Raw genomic sequence first — 27,846 nt, forward strand, 5'->3', positions numbered from 1 at the left:
CACCCAATTATACCCCCCTCCCCCCCCACACCGAAATTGTAAAGCTGGTTTTGACATGACATTTTGTACTTCTCATTGTTGCAACAGGTCCACCTGAATCCTTAAACAACTTGTTTGTCCCCATCTCCTCCACATGTTATACTGACATCAAATATAGTGAAAGCGGGGGTTACACTGTGGGGGAGGGACATACAAAGCAACAAAGAAATAATCTTATAAATGCATTAGAAACACATGCATGAAAGAAACGAAAACATTAAAATACATATTTAAGGGTTCATTTTCCTAACCTCACATTATCTGGCCTTTTCCGCTTGACTCATACCTATACTAGATATTGCAAATAAGGGAAACCATGGGACCTATGCTTCTTTGGGCCTGGCTTACTTCACTTAATATAATTTTTTCCAAACCTTTCCATTTCCTAACAAATGGGGAAATGTCATTCTTTCTGATGGAGGCATAGAATTCCATTGTGTATATATACCACATTTTCTTGATCCATTCATCTACTGAGGGGCATCTGGGTTGGTTCCATATCTTAGCTATGGTAAATAATGCTGCAATAAACATAGTTGTGCTGGTAGCTTTAGTGTGGTCTTGTTTGTAAACATTTGGGTAAATGCCCAAAAGTGGGATTGCTGGATCATAGGGGAGATCTATGTGAAGTCTTTTGAGGAACCTCCATACTGCTTTCCAAAGTGGTTGAACAAGTTTACATTCCCACCAACAATGAAGTAAGGTTCCTTTCTGTCCACATCCCCTCCAGCATCTGTTGTTATTAGAGTTCTTGATTTTTGCTGTTCTAACTGGAGTGAGGTGATATCTCAATGTTGTTTTGATTTGCATTTCTTTTATGGCTAGGGATGTTGAACATTTCTTCATGTGTCTATTGGCCATCCTTCTTTCTTCAGAGAAGTGAAGCACTAAATTCTTAATATTAAAAGTAAATTTCATAATACAAATAGTTTTCTATAATGGAAAGTGGCATGAAAAAATACAGTCTCTTTAGGCTTCTGTAAATAGTTGTTTTTTTCTAATTCTATTCATATTATAGGCATTTAATTATTTTTACCCTGAAGGGATAAGGGCTGTCCATGGCTTATGCAAAAGTACATGAAAGCTTTTGAATAAAAAATGATATGTATTTTGTGTAATGAAAACACAATAGCAGTCCTCAATGGGACTGCTATGAAATTCCACTTATGTGAATCTTGATTTTGTGGGAATGAAAATGATTGGAAAGTGGCACTGTGGCTCAAAATGGTAGAGCGCTAGCCTTGAGCAAAAGAGCTCAAGGACAGTGCCCAGGCCCTGAGTTCAAGCCCCATGATCCACAAAAAAGAAAAAGAAAATGATTGGTTGGAGACCTAACTTGTACAATGAGTCACATAGCATGAAATGTAGTTGGCAAGAACTGTTCTTTCATTTCATATAAGAATAACCTCACAATATATAATTTTTAACAGTAATATTCTTTATGTCTCAAATATGTGTGTATATATATTTATTTATTCTGATTTTAGTTATCTGGAGCTTTGGAAAATTCAAAAGCTGATATTCAAAAATTGCAGCAAGAAAAAGAGCACTTTGAAGATTCCATGAAGAAAGCTTTTATGAGAGGGGTTTGTGCATTAAATCTCGAAGCCATGACTATGTTTCAAAACAAAAATGATACAGGTTAGTAATTCATGGAAGACTATTTTCAAAAAAGAATTTGATTTCAATTGATGAGTAGGTCTATAGTACTACTTACTATTCTGCAGTGATGTGTCTTATCAGGACTTTATTTTTAGTTCAAGGGTATTATATCCACCTTTAAATGTATCATGAGAATTAGATCATTTGTAGTTGCATCTGTTACGTCATAGGTACACAAGTAAAAAAAAAAACTTAAGAAGCCTATGTGTTTACATAGGAACAGTGTGTTTATCACTTTAATAAATTTATCATCTTAAAAATTTAAATTTAGGGGCTGGGAAGGTGGCTCAGTGGTAGAGTGCTTGCCTCACATGCTTTTGCTTATGTGGTGCTGAGGAATCGAACACAGGGCCTCATATATGCAAGGCAAACACACTATCACTGAGCTACCTTCCTAGCCCAGATATTTAGGTTTTAATCACATCTTGCTATCAGATATTTTTTAACTTTTTCAATTTTTAAGAAAAAAAGTTGCTTCTAATCTTTTCTGACATTAAAATATTGAACTATTTTTATAAAAATAGTTCAGTATTCAACGGGTGTGTGTGTGTGTGTGTGCGCGCGTGTGCATGTGTGCCCGTGTGTGCGCGCCTGTGCCTGTGCCTACCTGTCCTGGGGCTTCCACCCAGGGCCTAGGCACTGTCCCTGAGCTTTTTCTTCTTTTAGCTCAAGGTTAACACTCTACCACTTGAGCTGCAACTCCACTTCCAGCCTTTTTTTTTTTTTTTTTTTTTTTTTACTGGGCAGTGTTGTGGGGTTGGTTAATACGAGATCAGAGTCTCACATACTTTTCTGCCCAGACTGGCTTTGAACCTCTGTCCTAAAATCTCAGCCTTGTAAGTAGTTAGTATTACAGGTGTGAGCCATCAGCACCCAGCTATAATGTACTTCTTTTAAAATATCATTTTATGGGACTGGGAAGGTGGCTCAGTGGTAGAGCGCTTGCCTTGCAGGCATGAGGCCCTGGGTTCGATTCCTCAGCACCACATAAGCAAAAAGAAGAAAAAGCCGGAAGTGGCGCTGTGGGTTAAGTGGTAGAGTGCTAGCCTTGAGCTGAAGAGCTGAGGGACAGCACCCAGGACCAGAGTTCAGCCCCCACTACTGGACCCAAAAAAAATATATATATATATCATTTTATTATTATTATTGAGGTATACAGAGAGTTTACCATTTCATAAGACAGGTAATGAGTACATTTGATTTTGAACAATGTCACACCTTCCTTTACTTTCCCCCAGTTTCCCCTTATTCTTCTCTTTTTAATAATACCAGGTTCCTCTAATGCATTTGTCTTATTAGATTAAAATAAATGTTTGATTTTGTGTGTGTGCAGCACACGCATGCTGGCTTCTCTGCAGACTGTGATCTGCAGTGAACCTTGTGTTATGTAGTCATCCTAGTTTTTCTATTCCTTCTGACATGCTAGTGATCAAATCCAGGCCTTACTCATTCTAGACCAGCACTCTACCACTCACCTACATCCTCATTCTCCTAAATCTATAGAGTGTAAATAAGGGTAGAAAATGACAATAAAAATGGCTTTAAAATGATTTCTGACGATTGTTAAAACAATTTTATGCAAAGTAGATAAAACACTTTACAGCTGAAAAAAATGGGTCTCAGTTAAAGCTAGAATAGTGATTAAACTTAACAGTTATCTGATTTTAAAAAACTTATAAATCTGCCCACAATGGCAAGATCTGGTCATGTGCCTGTCCAGACTTGTCCTTTGTACTGATTTAAACTCCTGGTGCCCCCACCTTAGAGATACTCAGCGTCACTGTTCATCAAAAGCATGTTAAGATTTCATCAGTGGAGGTTAAGCACTATAACCACTGTTAAAACTTTTTAATAAGCATAAACATTCTAGTGTATATACTGGCAGTTTAAGATTTAGATCAAAGCTCAAAATTTTGAGTGGGAAAGAGAAACAATGTAGAGAAATATTTAAACATAGAGCCTACATAATGTTCTAGATTGAGTATTCAGAAATATCTCATTGAATTTTCAAACCTTTACCCTGTTGACCGACGTCACAGAAATAGTGTTAAGTAGAAAGTAACCAGACTCTTACTCTGAAGGGAAAGTACTCCAAAGTTAGACTGGATGCTTAGCTCAAGTGCTAGAATGCCTACTTACCAAATTCAAGCCCCAGGATGGATGGATGGATGGATGGATGGATGGATGGGGGAAGCTGGAGGGAGGGAAGGGGAGAGAGAGAAAAAAAACAGTCCCTATGTATGTGGTATCTCTCCAGACAGCTAATCATTATTAATAGATTGTATAATCAACCTGCAGGAACCCATTAGTTTTACTTACTGATTTCCTACTTGCTGAAAGTCAAGAATTAAAATTATTTTTGTTAGGATAGGAGCAGTAGATGGAAATGAAGATGACAGAAAATAGTTGTAAAGCTAGAAATCCCAGGCCATTTACCATGTTAGTTGTATGAAATGTAAAAGCACATAATCCTTAAATTCTGTGTGATTACCTGTATTTCTATAGTAATAGTTACTTTATGGCAATACACTTAATTTTATGTAAGAGTAAATCACCCATTATCGTTCACCTGATGAAGGAATGGTCCAAAGTCTTTAGTGATTAAGACTAGTATTAACCAATTAATAACTACTAATTGAACAGTTGATAGAAATACGTGGCAAATATGTACATTTTGTAGGTCTAGATTATAGCCATTATATAATTATTTTTAATGAGAAGAATAGTAATCTTACCTCATGACACTGGTAATGGAATGAATTTCCACTTCTTAGGACTGGAATTCCCAAACAGCAAGGAAGAGGGAGTGCCTAGTGTTCAGAGCAGAGAGCGCTCGGTGCATTCAGATGTCTCCACGGCTGCTGCCATGTCCTCAGCAGTTCAGCTACAAGCTCCTCCCTCAGCAGCAGCAGGCCTGGCCAGCGCCTCAGTGCTCCCCTCCGCTACTTCCATGACTTCCACTGCAGCTACATCGTCCTCTTCTGTTCACGTTCCCGTATCTGTGCTCAACATGGGATCTGTGGCTCCTGCTGCCCAGGAAGACATGGTTAGTGTCATTTGTGCAAGCATTGCCTTAGGAAAGGGTTCAAAAATATCCATAAATTGGATATTTTGTTATGATGATCTTTGGTGGGGGATATTACTTTGTGTGTGTGTATGGTGCTTGGGGTCAAAACAGGGGCAAGCACTGAGCTACATCCCTGTCAATTGCATTTTTTTGGGGGGCGGGGGGGCTGGTCTGGTCGTGGGGCCTGAACTCTGAGCCTGGGTGCTGCCCCTCAGCTCTTCAGCTCAAGGCGCTCTACCACTTGAGCCACAGCGCCACTTCTGGCTTTTTTCTTTTTGCTTATGTGGTGCTAAGGAATCGAACTCAGGGCCTCATGCATGCAAGGCAAGCGCTCTACCATTGAGCCACCTTCCCAGCCCTAAATTGACTATTTTTAATTCAATATTCTCCTGTAGAGAATAATATATACATGGTGTTTAGGCCAGCCCACAGAAAAAACTTGAGACAAATTAGCTAAAATATTCCTTTGTAATGAAAAATAATAACCCCAAAGAACTATCACAATCCTGATAACTAAAACAAAAGGTACTTTTTTATTTTATATTTTTTAAAACTATTCAAGAAAATAGATTTAATTTTAGAAAGAGTTGATTTTTCTTGGTTCGAACAAAGTAATGTATATTTTTCAAGGGCATTGGAGACTAATATGTTTAAATATTTTTCTATTCAACTAAGAGCTTTCCCTTTTCTCGGATACAGATACATCACTAACACCCTAGTGATTCCAGCTGGATTATCTATTTTCTTACCTTATTTTATGTTTATTTTGACAGCACTGAGGTTTAAACTCAGTGCCTCATGCTTATGAGGTTTGTACTGTACTACATGAACCATACCTCATGAACTTTTCTGCCCAGGCTGGCTTCAAACCTAGATCTCTACATCTCAGCCTCCTAAGTAGCCATGATGCCCAGCTTAGCCTAGGTTTTAATATTTAATTGTATTTGAAATAAAGAAAGTAACAGGGCTGGGAAGGTGGCTCAGTGGTAGAGCGCTTGCCTTGCATGCATGAGGCCCTGGGTTCGATTCCTCAGCACCACATAAACAAAAAGAAAAAAGCCGGAAGTGGTGCTGTGGCTCAAGTGGTAGAGCGCTAGCTTTGAGCTGAAGAGCTGAGGGACAGCATCCAGGCCCAGAGTTCAGGCCCCACAACCATACCCCCCCCCCAAAAAAAATGCAATTGACAGGGATGTAGCTCAGTTCAGACCCAAAAAAAAAAAAAAAGGAACAATTTTTTTGGAGCTACTGAGCTTTTATTAGAGAAGTACCTAGAGGACAGTACTGAATGAGAATAGAGTCTATTTAGGATAATGTGGTAGAAGTGAAATTATTACGGTCTGACCCTCCTCCTCCTCTTGTTAAACTTATTCAAAAAATTTTCTCAGGAAGGAAAGGAATAGACATAGGGTTAACTAAGCTTGTCAGACTCCCTCACCTCTGTGGAGCTTTTTTTTTTTTAATTTAGAAATTTATTCTGTTTAATCCACAAGCTTTATATAGCTTTAGTTAAAAAAAGACAAACAATAACAAACAAAAAAGAAAAAACAGTGAAACCAAGACACTACGTTCCAAATATAAGAATTCTGAAAAAAGTTGTATATACCAAATTGGAAGAACAAGACAAAAATAGGAATGGAGCCATGACATCCATGAAACAAAATTTTATATAACTGAAGGATCCTTCCGGGACTAGTTAATTGCCTTTACAAAAGAAAAAAAATCAATCAGAACAGAATAGAATGAAATTCCAGTGTTCTGAATCAACTTGTTACACATCAATATAACCCCACAGTGTCCTGGCAAACAACATGCTCGCATTTGTCTTATTCTAGAGCTCAAATCTTGATTCTTTTCAGCAGAGACTCCACAGGCAATAGGAAGGGTTGTGGCATTGAAACACTCATTTATACTTTTGTGAGTTCAACAATGGTCATATCTCTGGGCAAGCTTTCAAACCATGTATGGTTGGAAGCATAACTTACATGGGTGTTAAGATCCAAGAAAAAGTGACGGACCAAAAAAGAAAGGAGAGAGACAAAAATAACACCTCTGGAATAGCCAGGGGCATTTAAAAAAGGAACCAGAAGAATGCAAACAATATTTAAACCTCCTTTTTTGAAAAGGAGACTATTTTTTTTTTTTTGGCTTAAAATACTTCACTGTAAATGAATTATGTCAGATCTTTAAAAAAAAAAAAGAAAAGATGTAAAGCGAGGGCTGGGAATGTGGCTTAGTGGTAGAGTGCTTGCCTAACCCGATAAGGCCCTGGGTTCGATTCCTCAGTACCACATTTTTTAAAAAAAAGTCATTAAATCATAAAATATAGTTTTTAAAAAGATAGTGAACAATTTGAAATACAGTGTCAAGATGTATAAGTAAGACAACAGTTGGCCGCCTTCTTTTCATGTGAATTTGGCACAAAGGTATGCAATCCCTTATAAATTCTTAAGATAATTCCTTCTCCAACTTCCAACCACTGATATAATAGAAAAGAAAACAGGAGGAAAGCCTTTGGGTCTTACCCCTGCCCTGGCAGGCCATCACATGGTACCATTGCTTTGGACAGCTGTTGTGAGGGGAGAGGCCTGCGTCAACCAGATAATTGTTTATCTTTAGTTATCATCAGTCTTCCACCTTACTCAATTCTGCTTTTAGAAAACTACCAATTTTGAAGAAAAATACATTTAGGTCTACTACTAACCATGCTTGCTATTGACTGAAGTGAGATAGATGAATGGCTAGATGTATAGATAGAGATAGATCCATCATTTGACTGTTAGATAAATGTGAAAGCCTGGTACTTGTGGCTTATGCTATCTCCTAGCTACCTGAGCCAACCTAGGCAGAAAGTTTGCAGAAACCTCTCAGCCCATCACTGGACATGGTGATATACACCTGTGACCCTAAGCAATATGGGAGAGTGAGATTAGAAGGATTATGGTTCCAGGCCAGGAAGAAGTCTGTAAGACTCTATCTCAGCAGAAAGAGGCTGGGCTTATTACCCCACCAAAGACAGAATATGTAAAATAGGTTCATTTTAATCCATGCACACTCCTAAGCAAGAAGCAGGATTCTATCTCAAAAATAACTAGTGTACAAAAGGGCTGGAGGTATGGCTCAGTGGTAGACTACCTGCCTAGCCAGCATAAGGTCCTGAGTTCAAGTACTACCAAAAAAAAAAGAGAAGGAAATTTGAATATGTGGAGATATATCAACCCTGATATAGCTTCAGCTTTGTTTCTTTTCCATGATTTTAAAATATGATCTGATATGGATGATCTCATTTAAACAAACATGTAAGAGTTTATGTAAATTTCTCATTTTTCATTCATATGTGCAGATGACACACACAGAGCTAAAACTCCCTTGTAAAAATATGACTATACCAACAAGTCTGCAGTTATTGATAAACAAATATACAAGGGGGGAAATGTGTAAGTTTGCTTGCCAATTTTATTTTTTTGAAACAGTTTGACTACCTAAGATAATTTTGAAGTCTTTGAAACATGAGAAACAGTACTGTGAAGACATCCCTTCCTATTTGTCCCCCAACACATAACAGCCACGCACATATTCATGAATATAATATACACATGGGTGCGTGCAGGAATACACATAGACCCCCTATATCATCTACTCTTTGAAAAGAGCAATCTTTGTGACCAGAGAGAATCCCAAGTAAATCTTTCTCTAAGTCGTATGCTAGGTTTTTTTTTTCCTTCCTTATATGATTTAAACACTCAGGTTCACTTTAAATATGTGTTTTTATTTTTTAAAGAACCATAAAAACAATAGGAACAAGTTCATTATTTGGTTAACTTAATGTAAACCAAATCAATCAAACCCTGGTTGTCTTGTTCTTCATTTTAATCACCAAGTTTTCCTCCTAAGTGAACATTCAACTTTTTCCAGACTTTCTTGGGATTTCCATAGCATAAAAGAGATAGGAAACGAAAGCAAAGAGGGTTAATATTCTATGAAATAACATCTTCATTTGTAAAACTGTTTTTCTCCTCTGCACACTTCCTCAGTGTGTTAAAGGAAGTGTCAGAATGTCATAGTGGAAAACAGTGTTCCAAATACATGTTAGACAGTTCATACTGCATCTCATTAGCTTGAACAATAGGTGGTACTATTATCTTTCTAACTCCAGTCAGAATAGTTGAAGGAAAACATTCTCAGGTAGACTTTAAAACTAGTAAGATTTCTGTTCTAGCTTTCCTCTTCATCAGAATGAAAGGGATAAGGTATCATTAGGTAGGTAGTTGGTGCTACATTTCCCATTTTATAAATGAGGAAGTTGAGGCTTAGAGATTAACACTGTGTAGACACAATACCTCTTTTAAGAGCTGGAATTCAGACTTTGACAATCTGACTTAAGAGGCCTGGACTCCTCCTACCCACTAATCTGAATGTCTCCCTGTCAAATATTATGATATAAATGTTGGGTTTTAAAATATCATTTCCATTTTTTCTTATTCCTTTCAGGATTTTTATGTTGACAGGACTTTAAGTGCCAAAATTTTCTCTTTCAACTTTTTTTTAAAGCCAGCTAAGCTGATAGATTCAATGTTCACTACCATGATCAGGGCCCAAAAGTGGTCATTTACTTGAGTCTGCTAATGTAGAGAATGATTTTCTTTTTTAATGACATTTGCAGGCCTTATTATTTCATCTTAAATATGAGTTTGCAAGGTAATCTATACAATACTGATTATAATTAAGCTATCTTTCTAATCTAATCTACATTGTTATATATTTTCTAAGTTTCCAAAGTCAGTTTCTGTAAAATACAACATGAAGTAACAAAACTGCTGATTATAGGGTCCTTCTAGGTTTTTTCCTCCACTTAATTTAACAGCAATATTTTCAAATAACTTACCCTATAATTCTCTCAAAACCTTTAAATATTCTTTTTAAAATATCCTGTCTGTTTTTAGAACAGTTCTTTTTCATCACCTTTATACAATGTTAGTTTCATTACTTAACAAGTGATAAATCATTTAAAAATGAGCAGCTCTGTGACAACTGTTTAACTCGTCTCTTTCCATCTTGCAGAAGGCCTTCTAAAGCAACTCTCAGCTTCACTGAGTACAGCTTGCCTTTGTGTTTATCTCACTAGTGTTTTTCAGTCTAGACTTCTCTGGTTTTTCTCAGCCTCACGATGAGAAAAGCTACAAGCAAATGAAGTGTTTGAACCTTCAAATGTGGTGAGGCAAGAGTAAAGTAGCAGACTCCATTATACTGTTTTAAATGCTTAGCAGTTTATTTTTCTTTCCCAGTGAGAGGATCAAACCCACCTAGGCTCAGTGGAAGAATGCTTGCCTTGCATGCATGAGGCCCTGGGTTTGACTCCTCAGCACCACATAAGCAGAAAAAGCCAAAAATGGTGCTATGGCTCAAGTGGTAGAGCTCTAGCCTTGAGCTGAAAAGCTGAGGGACAGCACCCAGGCCCAGAGTTCAGGCCCCATGACCAACAAAAAAAAAAAAAAAGACAAAAACAGAAAGGCAAGGACTCACACATCCTGAACAATACAATGCCTTGCCAAGGAACCCACCCCTTGCCTGCAAAGGATTTTCTTAACCATTAATTTTATTTTAGAAGAGCATTTGATAATCTTCACTAGGACTGAAGTGCATGCTTATGGCACATACTCTCTTTCTTTGCAATATTTCTTTCCCAGTAAATTTTCACCTTAAAAAAGAAATCTATATTAAAAGTCAAGAGAATGTAGCTCGGTGGTAGAATGCATGCTTAGCACACAAGAGGCTATGGATTTATGTACCTTATTTTTGTCATTTAAAACACTAGAAACCTGGTATCAGTGTCTCACGCCTGTAATCTTAGCTACTCAAGAGGCTGAGATCTGAGGATCACAATTCAAAGCCAACCCAGTCAAGAAAACCTGTGAGACTCTTATCTCTAGTTCACTACCAGAAAAGTCAGAAGTGGCGCTGTGGCTCAAGTGGTAGAGTGCTTGTCTCAAGCAAAAGAAGCTCAGGGACCACATCCAGGCCCTGAGTTCAAGCCCCAGGAGCAGCACACAAAAAGAGAGACAGACAGACAGAGACAGACAGAGAAACAGAGAGAGAGAGAGAGAGCACTAGAATAAAAATGTGTCTCTAAAGTTTAGAAGCATGCAAAACATCTCAAATTCATAAGATCCATAAAAGTTCATTGTATTAAAAGCCAAATAGCTTCCATAGGAATTCTAGTCAAAAACACTTCTCTAAATTCCTCTCTGTAAACTCTCTTGACTATTTCTTCTACTTAACTATTTTCTCCTAAATAACATGCTTGTGAATTATCTCTACATTTATGAATTTCTGACATTATCTGCTGACTGGATAGAAGGATTTGACTTCCTGGCATTGCCTTATTCCTTCTCACCCCATACTCCTGGTATTTAAATATTTAGATGTAGATATTCCAACTTTAGATTAAATCTGCATTGGTGATGGCTGTGTAAACAAAGCTAAGCCAAGAATGTATACTATGATCACACTTCATTTTTAGTATAATTTTTTTGTTCCTAGCATAAATTACTTTAGTTTTGTCTTTGCTTAGTTTTCTGTGAAATGTAATGGATTCTTTCCAACTCCGGAGAATTGCAAGTAATTGCTGTTTCCTCAAGGTTAATATGTTACTATGTTGATCAGACTTAAAATTCTATAATTTTCTTGAGTAGCATATACTGCATATTCAAAACAATCACTATTCTGCCATTTACGTTCCCAGACCTGTCTCCTCTGGAGCTCACTCACCTTATTATTTCAGTAGACCATTTTCACCATTTATAGCTGGATACAGATGTGTAGAGAACTACACTGGCTAACTCGATGTTTAGTAAATGCTCTTGGAAAAATGGTTGAGAGAAGAAATATATTTGGATTAATTCTGTGCACTGAAATTTCAGGTGTTTAAATAAGTTAAACCAAAAATACGTACATTAGAAGAATCTAATTATCTCAGCTGTCCAATACAAGCTGTTTTGGCTCAATTATGGAAATAAGAAAACATTGATTGGGGCTGGGAATGTGACTTAGTGGTAGAATGCTTGCCTAGCATGCATGAAGCCCTGGGTTCGATTCCTCAGGACTACATAAACAGAAAAAGCCATGAGTGGCACTGTGGCTGAAGTGGTAGAGCACTAGCCTCGAACACAGACAGGCTCAGGAACAAAGCCCAGGCCCTGAGTTCAAGCTCCAGGACTGGCAAAGAAAGAAAGAAAGAAAGAAAGCATTGTTGACAAGGTTAATGACAGTAATTTTTTTTTTTTTTTGGGGGGTCCGGTCGTGGGGCCTGAACTCTGGGCCTGGGCGCTGTCCCTCAGCTCTTCAGCTCAAGGCTAGGGCTCTACCACTTGAGCCATAGTGCCACTTCCGGCTTTTTGCTTTTTGCTTATGTGGTGCTGAGGAATCGAACCTAGGGCCTCATGCATGCAAGGCAAGCGCTCTACCACTGAGCCACCTTCCCAGCGACAGTAATTTTTAAAATTCATGTGCATTGAAAATAAAGCTGAAACGAAATAAAGTAGGGAGAATGTTTACATTATTGGATAAGTATTTGCAATTATTAGATAAGGTAGATATTCATCAGAAGGTATTAAAAGTTTTTGTTTTTCATGGGGCTGGAAGGTGGCTCAGTGGTAGAGTGCTTACCTTGCATGCCTGAGGCCCTGGGTTCGATTCCTCAGCACCACATAAGCAAAAAGAAAATAAAACCGGAAGTGGCGCTGTGGCTCAAGCGGTAGAGTGCTAGCCTTGAGCTGAATTGCTGAGGGACAGCGCCCAGACCCAGAGTTCAGGCCCCACGACTGGACCCAAAAAAAAAAAGTTTTTGTTTTTCAGAGCAGGGAATCAATATCCTAGTTCATATTAGACAAGCACTCACCCCTGTTTGTTTTGGGTTGGTTTGGGTTTTTTTATTTATATTTTATTTTCTTTTTCATTTTTATTTATTAATTTACGTGCTCATTGTGGGGCTTGACTCAGGGCCTAAATACTGTCCCTGGGCTTTTTTGATCAAAGCTACCATACTCTACCCACTTGAGCCGCCACTTCACTTCTGGCTTTTTTTTTTTTTTTGATAGTTAATTGGAAGTAAGAGTCTCATGAACTTTCCTGCCAAGGCTGGCTTTGAACTGTGATCCTCAGCTCAACCTCCTGAGTAGCTAGGATTACAGATATGAGCCATCAGTTTCCAGCTGAGGTTTGTTTTTTTTTTTTACTTTGGCTCAAGATCATAGTTTTCTAATAAACAGGGAAAAGGCAGAACACAAAACTATATATGTCATTGGTAATATTAATTTTGCTTCTGGATCAACTTGCTCATAAAACTGTGGTTGTGAAGGAAGGTGAGCCAAGGAGACTAGAAATAGAGATGTGAGGAACATCTGTGTGGTGATGGAACAATATTCTTGATTTGCATGGCTAGTTACAAAAATCTACATATGCCGGGCACCAGTGGCTCACGACTATAATTCTAGCTATCAGGAGGCTGAGATCTGAGGATCACAGTTCAAAGCCAGTGGGCAGGAAAGTCTGTGAGACTCCTATCTCCAATTAACCACCAGAAAACCGGAACTGCTGCTGTGGCTCAAGTTTGTATAGTGCTCGCCTTGAGCTGAAGAGCCCAGGGACAGCACCCAGACCCAGAATTCAAGCCCCATGACCAACAATAACAACGAAAATCTACATGTGACAAAATGACATAAGTCTATCCACAGGCATTACATGAGTGCCAGCTTTTTAGTTTCATTGTTGAAATTCTTCAAAGGGTTAATCACTCAGGAAAATGGGGGCAGTACACAGGGCTTCTCTATAGTATTTGCAACTTCCTGTGAATCATCATCAATGCAAAAGTTTCTCAAATCTTCTAAAATAGTTGGCATATGTTTACAGGGGAATTTTGGAGTATTTGGAGATTGGGTTTTCGTTTTCTGTCATCAAACTGTATGTATGTGTGCATGGGACACGCACCAGTCCTGGAGCTTGAATTCAGGGTCTAAACACTGCCCTGAGTTTTTGCTCAAAGCTACTGTTCTAGCACTTGAGCTACAGCTCTGCTTCCAGTTTTTTGGTGGTTAATTGGAAATAAGAGTCTCACAGACTTACCTACCCAAACTGGCTTCCAATTGTCATCCTCAGATCTCAGCCTCCTGAGTAGCTAGGATTACTGGCGTTGAGGCACTGGTGGCCTGTGCTGTATATTTTCTTTGAAAGCAATAGAGATTTCACATAGGTTTTCTACCAACTGGATATATTGTTTTGTTTGTTTTGTAGTATGTGCCAAGAATGGTAACTTCAGCACAACAGAAAGCTTCAAAAACAATTACAGCCCGGATCACAGGGAGATGTGATTTTGCTTCAAAGAATAGAATTAATAGCAGTTTGGCTATAATGGGAGTTTCTCCTCCCATGAGCTCCGTTGTTGTGGAAAAACATCATCCAGTCACAGTGGTGAGTCTGCATTGAACCATGAGTCCATGGTCTTTTTCCTGAAAGTTTGTATACTGAGAAAGCCTTCAAAGGAGTTTGGGAAATATAAAAATTTGTAATGTCTGACACCTGTTTTGTCTTCACTTTCTGTCTCCATATACTCCATTTACCATGTCTTTTTTCTGTCTGTTAAGAAATTGGTTTCCGAAACATTTCTTCTTCTATCAAATAGCATAAAAAAAGAATCCAGTGTGCTGGTGGCAAAAATGGTAAAACATATGATATAGAACAAAAACTGTACCCATGAACCAGCTGCTTGTGTAGCAGAATTGATTAGAAGAAAACTTCTTCTACTTTTAACTTTGCTCCTGGGTTTTTTGGTGTTGGTTTTTTTACCTCCTTCCCCTTTTATCAATACAATTGTCTGCATATTTCTAGTATTAAAAGAAATTCAGTTGCAATAAATGTGCATAATAGAAATATATATAGAATTTGAAGCAGAAATAGGCAAAAATATGAGGCCTCTGCTACTCTGGTTTGAATCTCAGTGCTTCCTAGTGTCTTCCAGAATTAGACACCGCATTTTAATGGTCAGCCAGTGCAGGGAACACTGGATGGAACGAGGAGAGGGATGGGTGAGTCCTGGAGGAGCACCTCCGTCACTCTGATCATTGCTCTGTATTCTATGTGGGTGTTGAACACAGGCCACTACATTATGGATTCATGCTGGAAAAGGGCTTCATCATTTGTTCACCTGGCTATTTCACCCCATCCATTACTTCTATCTACTGGATGCTTAATGTGGAGATAAGATACTTGATACATAGAATCTTAAGGGATTATTAAAGCAACTTTTCTCTTTTCAGCAAACTATTTCTCAAGCAGCTGCTGCAAAATATCCACGGACCATCCATCCTGAAAGTGTCACAGCATCTAGATCTCTTGGAAGCAGGTCAGCCCACACCCAGTGTCTGGCAAATGTTCAGTCCATAAAAGTGGTTGACTAAAGTGAACCTTTTCACACACGTCCCTCTAACCGTTCCAGCCTTGTTAGAAGATCGTGGATACATCATGTTCATCTTTTCAAACTTACCTCTTTGCAAGCTGTACCATCCTTTGTAACTATATGTAGAAAGTATTTTAATGTTATTTTTATTTAAACAATTAAGTAATGCTTCTTTAAATTAAAACATAAACTTCATTTGTAAATATATTCAGCCTGTCACTAGTTATATCCCTGGAGTTTATAAATCCTGTTTTCTATGCAATGTTTTCTAAAACAATTATTTCCAGTGTTACTGACCCATAATTTACACAAAATTTTGACAGGGAGCGTCACTAAAAACATTATAAAACTAGAGCCGGGCGCTGGTGGCTCACGCCTGTAATCCTAGCTACTCAGGAGGCTGAGATCTGAGGATCGCGGTTCAAAGCCAGCCCGGGCAGGAGAGACCGTGAGACTCCTATCTCCAATAAACCACCAGAAAACCGGAAGTGGCGCTGTAGCTCAAGTGGTAGAGTGCTCGCCTTGAGCTGAAGAGCTGAGGGACAGCGCCCAGGCCCAGAGTTCAAGTCCCACGACCGACAAAAAAAAACAAACAAACAAACAAAAAAAAAACATTATAAAACTAATAAAAATTAAACTAAGGTATTTTTAAGCCAGGCATGGTGTTGCATGCCTATAATTCCAGTACCTGGAAGGCTGAAGTAGGAGGATCATGAGTTTGAGGCCAGGATGGTTATATAGTAAGGCCCTAGGGGAGAGTGAAATAATATGAAAGGAAGTGGGGGCAGGGGAAGAAAAGAGGGAGGAGGGAAGTAGGAATAGAGGAAAACAAAGATATTTTTACTTTGAAGTGAAAAAAATAAAGACATGAATGGTAAAAAAGGGGAAGGTTTCACCATTAACACCAAAATGAAGCTATAAAGCATCAGTAGGGAATCTCCTGTTAGAGTGACATGCCTCTAATGTTCTTCCTCCCTTGTTTGAAACTGCAGCACTGAGCCACACTGTCCTCTCTGAACAGAAACTAGCCTGTGTAGTATAGACCTGCTGGGCTTGGACAGAAACTTCAGTGGCTGCTCAATACAAAGAAGTCATCTGGGCAGCTTAGGAACAAAAGAACTTCAGGCTTTTCCACCTGTCTGTGGCTGGCTGATTGCTCTCAGGCCATAGTCTTGGACCAGTTTCAGTGTCATCTGTCTAGTAAGAGCATCTATCACCCTGCCTGTTTGCATCTGTGTTTACAGGCACAGCAAAATAAGTCCGTTCTTAGCAGTCTGATAGGACCTTCAGTTGTGAGAAACAGAGAAGCCACCACTTAAAAGTCCAAATTACCAGTCTTTATTGGATAGCTGGAGGACTGCTGGTGGATTCCTCTCTCAAAGACCAGCAGCCTGGAATGCAGCTAGCACAAAGCTTATATAAGGCTCTAACCACATAAGTTGTGTGGAATTAAACCTAACAAAGGTGTTATACATGAGCAAAGCAAACCAGGCGAGGCCACTTAAATTATAGCAAATAGGGAGACATAAACTGATGAGAATTAATATTGATTTCACATTCATTTTGTAACCTTTTCAGATCGCAATAATGCATACTCCTAATGAAAACACTTAGGTCATACCAAAAAGTAGCAAGAAAATTAAAGTCACCTGTAATTAATCTACCAAGAGATTAAAAATACATTGGTGTATTTCTAGAATTTTCTAGGTAATACTTCATACTTCTCTGTGATTCAAAGTTACCAGTGACTATTTTCAAACAGAATTTCTGTTACCAAAGAGAATTAAAAATTGATTTCCAGGCCATGGGCCCAGCCATGACAGAAGTTCTTTCTTCATCCTCACTCTGACCTCTTAGAAGAGACATTTCCCCCATTTATACAGATGGAAATTCAATCTGAGAACTGAAATAATATTGATTCCCAGGCCTCATAGGTCCCAAGTGGGAACCCCAATTTCAAAACCACATTTATCTCTTCCATGTCACCATGCATGCTGCTTTGTTTCTAAACATGGACAAAGCCCTCCTAGATTATCTTGTTCATGGGCTGCCCCATTGACAGAAATGAGCATCACATGCAACTTGCCTTGAACAAAAACCAAAAAGAAAATATGACTTTTCAGTGGTTGGGAAATATAAAAAAGTCCAGCTTCTTTGTCATCAGCTCTAGGAACCTGTCAGTACTATCTTCATCATTGGAGGGAAAATCAACACTGCTGAATGAAACTCATGGCACAAACAGGACTGAATTTAAAAGAACTGGATGCTAAGTGTATTTAAAGAAGTTCCTTTAGGCATTTAAGAAACTACACATTTCTTGGAGCTGGAGTCAGATGTGCTTTTGAATTGGCGAATCTTTTCTGGAAAAAAAAATATGATAGTAAGTATGATGAGTAGCTAATATTTCTAAGAAAGTACTATGTGTTAGATAACATCACTCATTTAATTCCATGACAGCCCTTCGATGTAGATGGGTTCATTGCCTGCCCTAAGTTAATAGATAAGAACCCTGACATGGTGAGGAACCAAAACCTGTGGAAGGCCATACCGAAATGATTCAGTCCTGCTCCAGAGCACAAACCACCACTCCATGGTCTTCCCTGAGAGTTCCTACAGAGACTGTTCCACAGGAAAGAACAAATTTAATGATGAAGGAAGCCCAGTGCTTAGAGGATAATACCCTGGGGTAGGTAGGTGTCATCCATGAGCTACGTGTACCTGAAACAACACTGGACCAGTGGCCAGATTTATTCATTTATGCCTCAAATCCAGGCAAAACTGCTTCTATGAAATAATGTCCCATACTTTGCTTCAATGGTGGTCATTCTATGAAAGCATAATCCCACCTAATTTATTAATAACTTTTTGTTTTGAAGCCGGGCACCAGTGGCTCACGCCTGTAATCCTAGCTACTCAGGAGGCTGAGATCTGAAGATTGCGATTCAAAGCCAGCCTGGCAGGAAAGTCGTGAGACTCTTATCTCCAGTAAATCACCACTCAAGTGGTAGAGTGCTAGCCTAGAGCTGAAGAGCTGAGTGACAATGGCCAGGCCCAGAGTTCAAGCCCTATGACAAAAAAAAAAAAAAAAAAAAAAAATTGTTTTGAGGTACTGGGGACTGAACTCAGGGCCTCACACCTGAGCCATTCCACCAGCCCTTATTGATAAGTTGTCATTTTCCTTAGATTGTGCAGAGTAGTGTGTGTGTGTGTGTGTGTGTGTGTGTGTGTGTGTGTGTGTGTGTGTGTGTGTCTGCACGCGCGTGTGTATGTTGCCAAAAATTGAACTCAAGGCCTATCACTCTACCACCTGATCCATGTCCCCAATTCCTGAATGATTTTTATAATAACCTCAGCTGGCAAAGTATATAGATGTAACATTTTCACACATTTTCACCCCAACAGGGGTAAAACACTTCTCAAGTGTAGGTGTAGAGACAGTGCTGTAACCTATAGCCCACCATAGAAGAGAGTTTAGCATTTGTCTCCCACCCCCACTATCCACACCCACAAATACACATACACAGAGACATCCCACAATGCCCAGTACAGGGTGAAACAGAACCATGGAGCTAACACAGGACCATTGTAAACTGGGCCGTTTACCAAAGGAGAAACTGCTGGCCAAGTATGTGCCCTTGGCAGAGCTTGCTGTTCCAGGGCTGTTCTGTCAACTGTCCCCCATCTCTTCAAGCAGAGGGAGATTCTGTCTGGGGAACTGTGACTCACCAGCTAGTTCAGGAAAACCTGCACGCACCAGCTCTTCATACAGATGTTTGGCAGGGTGGGGCTGTGTCATCAGAGCCCCGTGCAGCCAGATGAGCAGAGCCCTGTGGCCATGCTCACGGAAGCTCTGGTTTCCTGTGCCAAGGGCAAGAGGTCGCATGAAACACCATGAGCAATACTGCTTTCCAAGGTAACCTTGATTTTAAGTTGCCTCTACCACCTTGGCTGCCCACCCAATCCTCCCCTGACAGCTGTCAGACCAAGAGCCCAGAGCTGCAGGGGATCCCTTCAGTTCCTGCCTGCTGCTGCTGTCTGATGCCCTAAAGCTGGATTCCTGGGGTCCTGGCCTGCACCTCCTATACTAGAGTGCGCCTAAGGGAACACTCATGGAACTAAGCACTTGCCATGTCTGTGGGTGGTGATGACAGTTTGTTTTGTTACCAGTCCTGGGGCTTGCCCTGTCCCTGAGCTTCTTTTGCTCATGGCTAGCACTCTACCACTTGAGCCTCAGTGCCACTTCCGGCTTTTTCTGTTTATGTGGTACTGGGGAATCGAACCCAAGGCGTCATGCATGGAGGCAAGCACTCTACCATTAAGCCAACACCCCAGCCATGATGACAGTTTTAATGAGTTTTCTGTGATGGGAAGACAGCTGCTGTAATCAAGAGCATCTCCTGCTCCAAGTGTGTATGTCACAGGGCATCTCATTACCATGCAGGTCCTGAGTCAGACCTGTAACAAGATTCTGTGCTGCCACTGATGGCCCAAATCTCATTATTGATTAAGGCCTCCCCTGTGTCCAGGAACTCGCTCTCCAGAAACTGCAACTCAGGTCGGGATTTCTCATTCTGTAACCCAGCTGCAGACAAACTCCTGACAGGTACACTGGGGAGATGCTGGCACATGACAGTGCCAAAGCCATTGTCACTCCTGAGAAGAGTTCACAGGATCGCACACCACCCCTATGACAGGGTCCTTACAGAAGCAGACAGATGGTCCCCCAAAAGAGGCCCTGAGCTCTGAGGATGGGGTGTGGAAAAAAGTTGGCTCTTCAGACTTTACAGGGGCAAATGTTTCCAGAAAAGAAACTATGTGCATAAGGAACGTAGTCCTAGGAAAGCAAATCCTCAGTTCCTTCCCTAATCTTTTTCCTAACTAATACTTCTTGTATTATGCGCATGGCTTGTCTTCACTCAAAAGCCTACAATTCCCAACAAGATAACTAGATTATCAACGTCAATGTCATGTCAAAGAGATGCCAAACACCATCACATGAGCACATAGCTTAGACAACATGTTTTCTAGCCCTGGTGGAGAGAAACACTGTAGACCATCCATAAATATTTTTATTTAATTATTTACTTGAACATTGCTGTGCTGGAGACTGATCTCAGGGCCTCACACATGCTACGCAGGCTGCACCTGTAGTCCTACTCCTAAAGATTTGACTGAACAACTTTTAAATCTTCCTTATCCTGTGGGGAAGTATAAGTCAAGAGAGAGTTCTAAAAGACAATTCAATTTTCTTGAAGGCATCACAGAATACCCTATGCCTAATTAATTACCAAGGAGAAATCTTAACAAAATGACAACGAAGAAATCTTATTTTCTTTTTAAAGCTAAAGTTTATTTGAATGTGAAATGAAAGACTTAAAAGGAAGAGATGGACCCCAAAGAGGAGTCCTCAGAAATCTTTTCTGAAACTAGTTCATCTTTAATGTTTTTAGTACATCATCTGCATTAGTTCCTATGGAGATGGACCCTTCGAATTAGCCATGCAAAGTCCCATCGTTTGCTTGGGTGTGGTGTGTGTGTGCTCACAGGTTTGTGATTCCACCATCTAATTCCTACCAGTTGTGTACCTTACCCACAGACCAAAGCAACAGACCACCTGTGGACAGAAAAAGTCCTCCAAAACTGTGGGCCAGAATAAACCTTTTCACCTTGTAAATCAATTATCTTAGGCATTGTGTTATAGTAACAGAGTTAATCAATCCCGATGGAAATCCTAAAGCAAATAGGAAACTACATAAAGTCCATGAATAAAATGAATATAAAGACATAAATTAGCAAAGTTTGAGATTTGTGGTCCTTCCATTTCTCTCTTTCCTAAATGGAGTGCTGACTGGATGGAAGAGGACTGAGGTTCAAGCTGGCCCTAACTAAAATGATGATGATGATAACAAAAACCAAAAGTAAATAGGCTTGGGAGCACAGGGGTAGCAGCAGGAGTGGGGAGGTCTAACAAAGAGGGTGAATGTGAATGAATAAGGTCAAAGCGGTGTATTTGCTTAGGAAATAGAGGAATGACACCTGCTGAAATTGTTTTAAGGAGGACAGTTGGGATGGGGGGGAGGGAGAGGGAATGAGGTTTGCCATTGTTTACATGTGTAAAAAACGTTTCAGTGAAATCCATTTGTACAATTAATATGTGCCAGCTTAAAAAAAAAACCACACATTTCAAGGGACACTGTCTTCCCAGGGACAGGCCAACTGTTCAAAGACATAATGGCGTGATGCCATTCAGCCAGGAGCCTTGGTTTCTTTGGCGGCCTGCTCCTGCTATCTCCTGTGGTCCAGTGAAAGTAGTCACCCCTCTGCACATGCAGCTTACTGCAGCTCACCGAGACATGAGCTCTGCACTTACCAACCACATCTGTCTGTCCCTCTCCCACATCCCCGGGTCATTGTGGGGAGCCAGGCACTGACTGGGAAGAGGGAGGGTGCTATCCCCCCCACCAGCTGATCAGTCCACACTCACCTGACCACTGGGCCTCAATGGCTCTGATCTGGTCATCTGTAAAGCTCCACAAGCGGGCCAACCTCTGCCACTCATTAACTTGCAGCTGCCGATAAGCCAGGTTCCAGAGAAGTGTGCGGATGTGTCTGGTCTCCGTGCTGTGGTCTTGCTTGAATGTCAGAGTGAAACCTGCTGAGGGCTCCCCGGTGCTCTCCTCATGCTCCTAAATTGAAAAATTATTTCAGAGTTTGTATGTGTTCCACATATCATTGCTAAGGTGGTAGCCAGGACTTCTTTCAGTGTTATTTGTCCTGGGTCTTTTTTTTTTTAATCATCCAAAATAAAAACAAATGTCTTGAAATAAAAAAGAAAAAGTTTGAATAGAAGCTGGGCATGGTGTAATCCCAGCTACTCTACAGACAGAAAGATCTTGAGGCTGAGGCCAGCCCAGACAGTTAGCAGTTAGTGAGACTTATCAAGCAGAAGCAGAAGCAGAAGCAGAAGCAGGAGGAGGAGGAGGAGGAGGAGGGGGAGGGGGAGGGGGAGAGGGAGGGGGAGGGGAAGGAGGAGAAAAGGAGGGAGGGGAAAGGAGGGAAAAAGGGGAGGGGAGGGGGAGAGGAGGAAGAGGGAAGGAAGAAGGGAAGGAGAGAAAATAGAAGAGAGAAGAGAAAAGGAAAAGAGATGAGAAAGGAGAAAAGAAGAAAAGAGAAAGAAGAGAATAGAAGATACTCCAATAGTAGCATACTCATCTAACATGGGCGAGACCCTGGGTTCAATCCCCTGTAACACACCCATACACACACACACACACAGGTACTGTGCAGCTAGCAGAAAGTGGGAAGGATTTTGCAATGTTTTGTCCCATGCTGACTTCAAAAGAACAGAGAGATGTAATGACAAAGGAAATGTCAAAATGATAAACATGTTTAATGGCCTTACTTTCAACTCCTCTCCCCTATCTTCTTTTGGGTATTTAATTTTCAAGTATCAAGGCTTCAGTTTGAGGCCAAACATGGTGGCTCAGGAGGTAAAGCTGTAAAGGTCTGTGACTAGAGGCCAGCTTGGGGAAAAAGTTAACAAAACCCCATCTCAACCAAGAAACTGGGCATCTCAGCTGCACAGGAGACCAGCCCCAGTCAAAAATTCAAGACCCTTTCTGAAAAATAACTAAAGCAAAAAGGGGCTGAGGGTGTGGCTCAAATGAAAGGAAACTTGCTTAGTAAGCAAGAACAAGGCTCTGAGTTCAAACTGTCATATTGTTTTTTAAAAAATTCAGTTCCTTAATAAGACATCATAAACTGGCCCTAAGCTAGGGAAGACAGTAAATTGCTAGTCTGCAAAAAAAAAAAAAAATTGAACTAGTTGGAAGAGTAACACAAGCTAGAATTGCTAGAAATTAAAACAGCATAAGATAGATTTTAAGAAGTTCCCTCTAACCACCGAAGTTAATAATGGGTGATTGGTTAGTTACACACACACACACACACACACACACACACACACACACACACACACACACACATCAAGTAGACATTTAATTTGAAATAATCTACCATAGATATAGGATATATAAATAGATAATGGATACAAGAAAGGAACTTTAATGACTATTAGGAATCATTTTATATTGGTCCAGGATACACATGTTTGACAGACAAAAAAATGATTTGAAATAATTATAAATGCATTTGGTGTAAATAAAACTATCTTAAAAACAAGATTTCCTCCTAGCACAGATCTGAAGACCCACAATTACTGATTAACATGTCCTACTGCCTGTGAGGCTGTATTTGCACATTCTATACTGTTTTCAATGTTTATCTAACATCTAACATCATTAACATTTAGAGGGAAAAAAAGGTTTATCCATTTAATGGAAATACTATATTCTCATTTGGCAAAAGAATCAAAGAATGCCACTAGGCATTAAAAACCTAGCCAGTGAGTCTTTCTGTTCTCAGACAAAATGTAGGACCATTAAAGAGCAAGAGAAAAGGCAGAACTTGGTAAAGTTGTCTTTAATCAAATACAGCAACAATTTAAGAAAATGTGCATAAGGAGAAAGCAAACAGGAAAAGGTAAAAGGAGGAACACAAAAATAAGAAGCGAGTGAGAGGGAGAGGCTACACAAAGAATTATAATGTTAAAAATTGTTTTTAAAAAGTTTCACAGGCAAAGCAATTTTTTGTGATTTTGTTTTCACCATTGTTTTGTTTAGGGGTTTGGCTTCATTTTTTTGTTGGTTGTTGTTTGTTGCCATCGTTCTACAAGCAAGAAAATCTACAAGGATGGTGTGGCCTTTACAAGAATCCGTGTACTGAAATGTGCCATGTAACTTAGGTTCTCATCAACACAGCCCCTGGATGGGTGACAGTGGTTGTACCACCTAGCTTTGGTGATAAATGGCCTATGAAATCCACATGGCTGTAAGTACAGCACCAGGTTCACACTGCTTAAGGACACACTTCTCAAGGTTGTGAGGGAGATGCAGCCAATAAATGCTGCTGCTCTGAGGACTTAAGAAGCTTCTCAGAATTGACTAATAACAGCAGTCCAGGCCTGCATGGAGGACCTGCATTGGCCCATGGGCCTAAGCAGGAGCCAACACATCCTACAAATGAAGGCTGTCGGCTAAGGACGTCCTGTCTTCTGGTAAGGTCATCCTGCCTGCCGGAGGCCCAGACTTCAGTGTGCAAGGCGACGGCAGTTGGCCTAGAAGCTGTGAGAGGAACAGATACCAGAGGAGAAAAAAAAGAAAGAAAGGCAAAGAACTGACCTAAAGACAAGGTTTTCGTGTCCTTGGATGAGTTTCATGATTGTCACAGAACACTTGAGTGTCACACAGCCCCTAGGGGCAGGGCAAAAACTGCAGACACAACAGGAGCATCGTTAGGACCATAGCCAGAGACCGTGGGGCAGAAGGCATAGCTAGCTGCAATCCTAAGCTCCTAGTAGAGCCCGTCTGGACCGGGCTGCTGGGCCCTGCAGGGCCTCCACCCACCGTCAGTTCTGTTGCTGATGTCAGCAGAGACACAGGAGAGAAGCAGCGGAAGCCAGGGGCAGAGGGCCCGTCATTGTCTGGGCAGCACACTGCCCAGGAAGGCAGGGGTTGCTGGAAGAGTCCAGGCTGTGCCATACAGGCCTTCCTTACCTCTCTCCAGGCATAGTACCTCTCGGCTTTAATGAGCATGTCCACCACTAGGCTGTGGTTGCTCCTGGACGCCACAGCCAGGGCAGTCTTTCCTTGCTGAAATTTTTAAAAGAAAATAAAAGCAATGACTTGGAAAAAATTACATTAAGTAAAGTAAGCCAGGTCCAAAGAAACATAGGTCCCACAGTTTCCCTTATTTGCTATAACTAGTATATGTCTAGGACCAGCAGAAAAGGTCAAAGGTATGTATATATGACCATGTAAGATGATGCCAAGCGAAATGAACCCCAAGATAGGGACACAAGTGGTTTTATCTTTCTTGCTGTTGTTTTTAATATATTTATAATGTACTATGTGATTTTTTTTGTTTCTTTTATATGTTCTTCCCCCATGGTATAACCCCTGTTTTCACTGTATTTGATGTCGGTGCCCTGCATCCTGTATATACATTTTTCTATTTTGGGGAAGGGAAGGGAAATTTTAAAATGCTGAAATAAGGATACAGGTTAACCCACTGTAACAATGAGATATACAAGACACTATGTTGAAAATGAACTTTACAACTTTAGGGTTGGAGGGCGAGGAGGGAGGAGTTGGGGGAGAAGAGATGATAGGGGAAAAACAAAGAAGGAGGTAAAAATGCTCAATAGGAAATATACTCATTACCTTACTCATGTAACTATAACCCCTCTGAATAGTATTTTTACAATTAAAAATATATACATAAAGAGAAAAGATCGTATGGTTTGGCTTGGTAGTTAGGAAGTTGAGTTTGGAAACAGGGGCCTAGGTTCAGATCCTCATCCTACCATTTCCTTGTTGAGTGAATTTGGGCCAGTCCTGCATTTCAATTGCAGCTCGGGCTGGGGTACATGTGATACTACATATAAAACCCTTGGGACCCAAACCACTCTAACATTTTCTAGCCTCCTTTGCAATTGTGTATGTGACCCATGTTATGACCAATGCTGTAATAATGGAAGGGCAGAGATAACTTCCAGGAAGTACTGTTGTCAAGAAGAGAAATTGGTCACTAGTAGCTCATGCCTACAATCCTAGCTACTTAGAAGGCTGAGATGGAGAGGATTATGGTTTGAGGCTAGCCTGTGGAAAAAAGTTCATAAAAGCTCCTTCTTGACCAATGTCTGGAGATGGGCATGTATGCCTATAATCCTGGCTTTGTGGGAAGTATAAATAGGAAGGTCACAATGCAAGCACATGCCAAACCCTATCTCAAAAATAATCAGGAAGAAGAGGAGGAGGAGGAGGAAGAGGAGGAGGAAGAGGAGGAGGAGGAAGAGGAGGAGGAGGAGGAAAAAAGGAGACTAGAGTGGTGGCTTGGTGGTATATCACCTGCCCAGCAGGCCCTGAGTTCAAGGCCCAGTACCAGAAAGAGGATGGGAAGGGAGGGTCATCCTTCCTGAATGGAATGCTGCCAGGATGATGGCAGGAGCTTGAACAGCCACTTTAGACCAGGAAGTGGAAGCCATGTTTTGAGAAGGGACTGGATCTTATTAAAAACAGTATCACTAATGACAGCAAACCCAATTCGTAGTAAAAATTCAGCTCACAGAACAACTCTCTAAAATTCTTTTCCATTGTAACACAGTTCCTCTAACAAAGGGCAGAGGATTCCAGTCTTAACCAAATGGGATGAGCAAAAAGGCCAGTCCTGGACATGATGGTGTCCTTTACAAATGACAACAAGGGCCATCTTTCTCAAGACACAGAAATCTCAAAGCCAGGCACATAGATTTGTACAGCATACCCCTTCAGTTATACACAGTACACAAACCTTTATGTCTCACCATTTTTCCCTGACAAAGGACAATAGCTCTTCTTTGCTTTTCAAATGGCTCATACAGAATCCTGAAGATAAAGTCGGGTACCAGTGGCTCATGCCTGTAATCCTAGCTACTCAGGAGGGTAAGATCTGAGGATCATGGTTCAAAGCCTGTCCAGGCAGGTTAAGTCTGTGAAACTATTATCTCCAATTAACCACCAGAAAACTGGAAGTGGTACTCTGGCTAAAAGTGGTAAAGTGGTAGTCTTGAACGAAAAAGCTCAGGGAAAGTGCCTGGGCCCTGAGTTCAAGCCTCCACACAGATGAAAGAAAAAGGAAGGAAGGAAGGAAGGAAGGAAGGAAGGAAGGAAGGAAGGAAGGAAGGAAGGAAGGAAGGAAGGAAGGAAAAGAATAGAGAGAGAGAGAAGGAAAAGAAAAAGAGAGAAGAAAAAACAAGAAAAGAAAGAAAAGAAAAAGAATCCTGAAGATAATTTAAATTAATGGCTAGAGAAGGAAAAAATCCCTCCAGGATTTGTTCAGATCCTAGGAACCTGTGTTTCTAAATGCAACGAATCCAACTTATCTCAATAACTCTCTTACACTGTGGTTACTGGCCTCAAGTCCAATTCCCACCCACAAATGATTTCATGATGAGTCCAGGCACTAAGACCCAGGTGAGCTGGAAAATTAAGGGCTGAAAGTAATCAGCCTCTAATCAAAAGAGACAGTAATGAAATTAGGAAGAGCTGCATTTTGCAGGCACTTAGCAAGCCTCTAATTGCACGCTGTCTAAACTCTGGCTTGTAAAGCCATTTGAATCACCATAATTAGCCTATTTTGGGAAGGCAGCATTCTGAAAGCCAGAGTTTTCAAGCTCATTAGAAAATCTCCATAGGAAGTGCAGCGGGGAGGGAAAGCGCAATGCTTCCGCGCTTGTGGAAGGCAGGGAATGGAGGCCACCTGGGAGCTCCAGGACCACTAGACCCACAACACTGGCTCCAGCAAAGTCTAACCTGTACCTAACCTTGGCTCCTTGTTTCCTGTCTAGATCTTAATGAGGTCTTAGAAACACATCTTCCATTTAAAAAAATAAAAATAAAACTTTTAAGAATAGACAGAAAAGGTAGCTTATTCAGTAGTAAAATATGCACTGGGTGCCAACTATGTGCTGAACTCTGAAAGAAAGAGGAAGAGAAAATAAACTGCAGCAAGTCTGCTAGCCCTGCCTGGCCTT

At 40.5% G+C, this 27,846-nt stretch overlaps 2 protein-coding genes across 2 annotated transcripts in view; one reads left to right on the forward strand and one right to left on the reverse strand.

Moving 5' to 3' along the window:
- The window catches only part of LOC138834382 (centrosomal protein POC5-like), a 41,080-nt gene extending 25,662 nt beyond the window's left edge, over positions 1-15,418 (forward strand). The window contains exons 9-12 of the mRNA XM_070033009.1: positions 1,527-1,680; positions 4,476-4,747; positions 14,054-14,230; positions 15,076-15,418. Coding sequence (XP_069889110.1) covers positions 1,527-1,680; positions 4,476-4,747; positions 14,054-14,230; positions 15,076-15,216 — 744 coding nt within the window. The 3' untranslated portion in view covers positions 15,217-15,418. The remainder of the gene's footprint in view (positions 1-1,526; positions 1,681-4,475; positions 4,748-14,053; positions 14,231-15,075) is intronic.
- A 1,119-nt stretch (positions 15,419-16,537) lies between these two features.
- The window catches only part of LOC138834383 (ankyrin repeat and death domain-containing protein 1B-like), a 56,514-nt gene continuing 45,205 nt past the window's right edge, over positions 16,538-27,846 (reverse strand). The window contains exons 12-15 of the mRNA XM_070033010.1: positions 24,830-24,925; positions 21,700-21,901; positions 18,942-19,073; positions 16,538-17,575 (exon numbers count right to left, since the gene is read on the reverse strand). Of these exons, the coding sequence (XP_069889111.1) occupies positions 17,514-17,575; positions 18,942-19,073; positions 21,700-21,901; positions 24,830-24,925 (492 nt within the window). The 3' untranslated portion in view covers positions 16,538-17,513. The remainder of the gene's footprint in view (positions 17,576-18,941; positions 19,074-21,699; positions 21,902-24,829; positions 24,926-27,846) is intronic.

This window comes from Dipodomys merriami, unplaced genomic scaffold (assembly GCF_024711535.1).
Source record: "Dipodomys merriami isolate MVZ:Mamm:240054 unplaced genomic scaffold, mDipMer1.0.p SCAF_213, whole genome shotgun sequence".
Lineage (NCBI taxonomy): Eukaryota > Metazoa > Chordata > Mammalia > Rodentia > Heteromyidae > Dipodomys > Dipodomys merriami.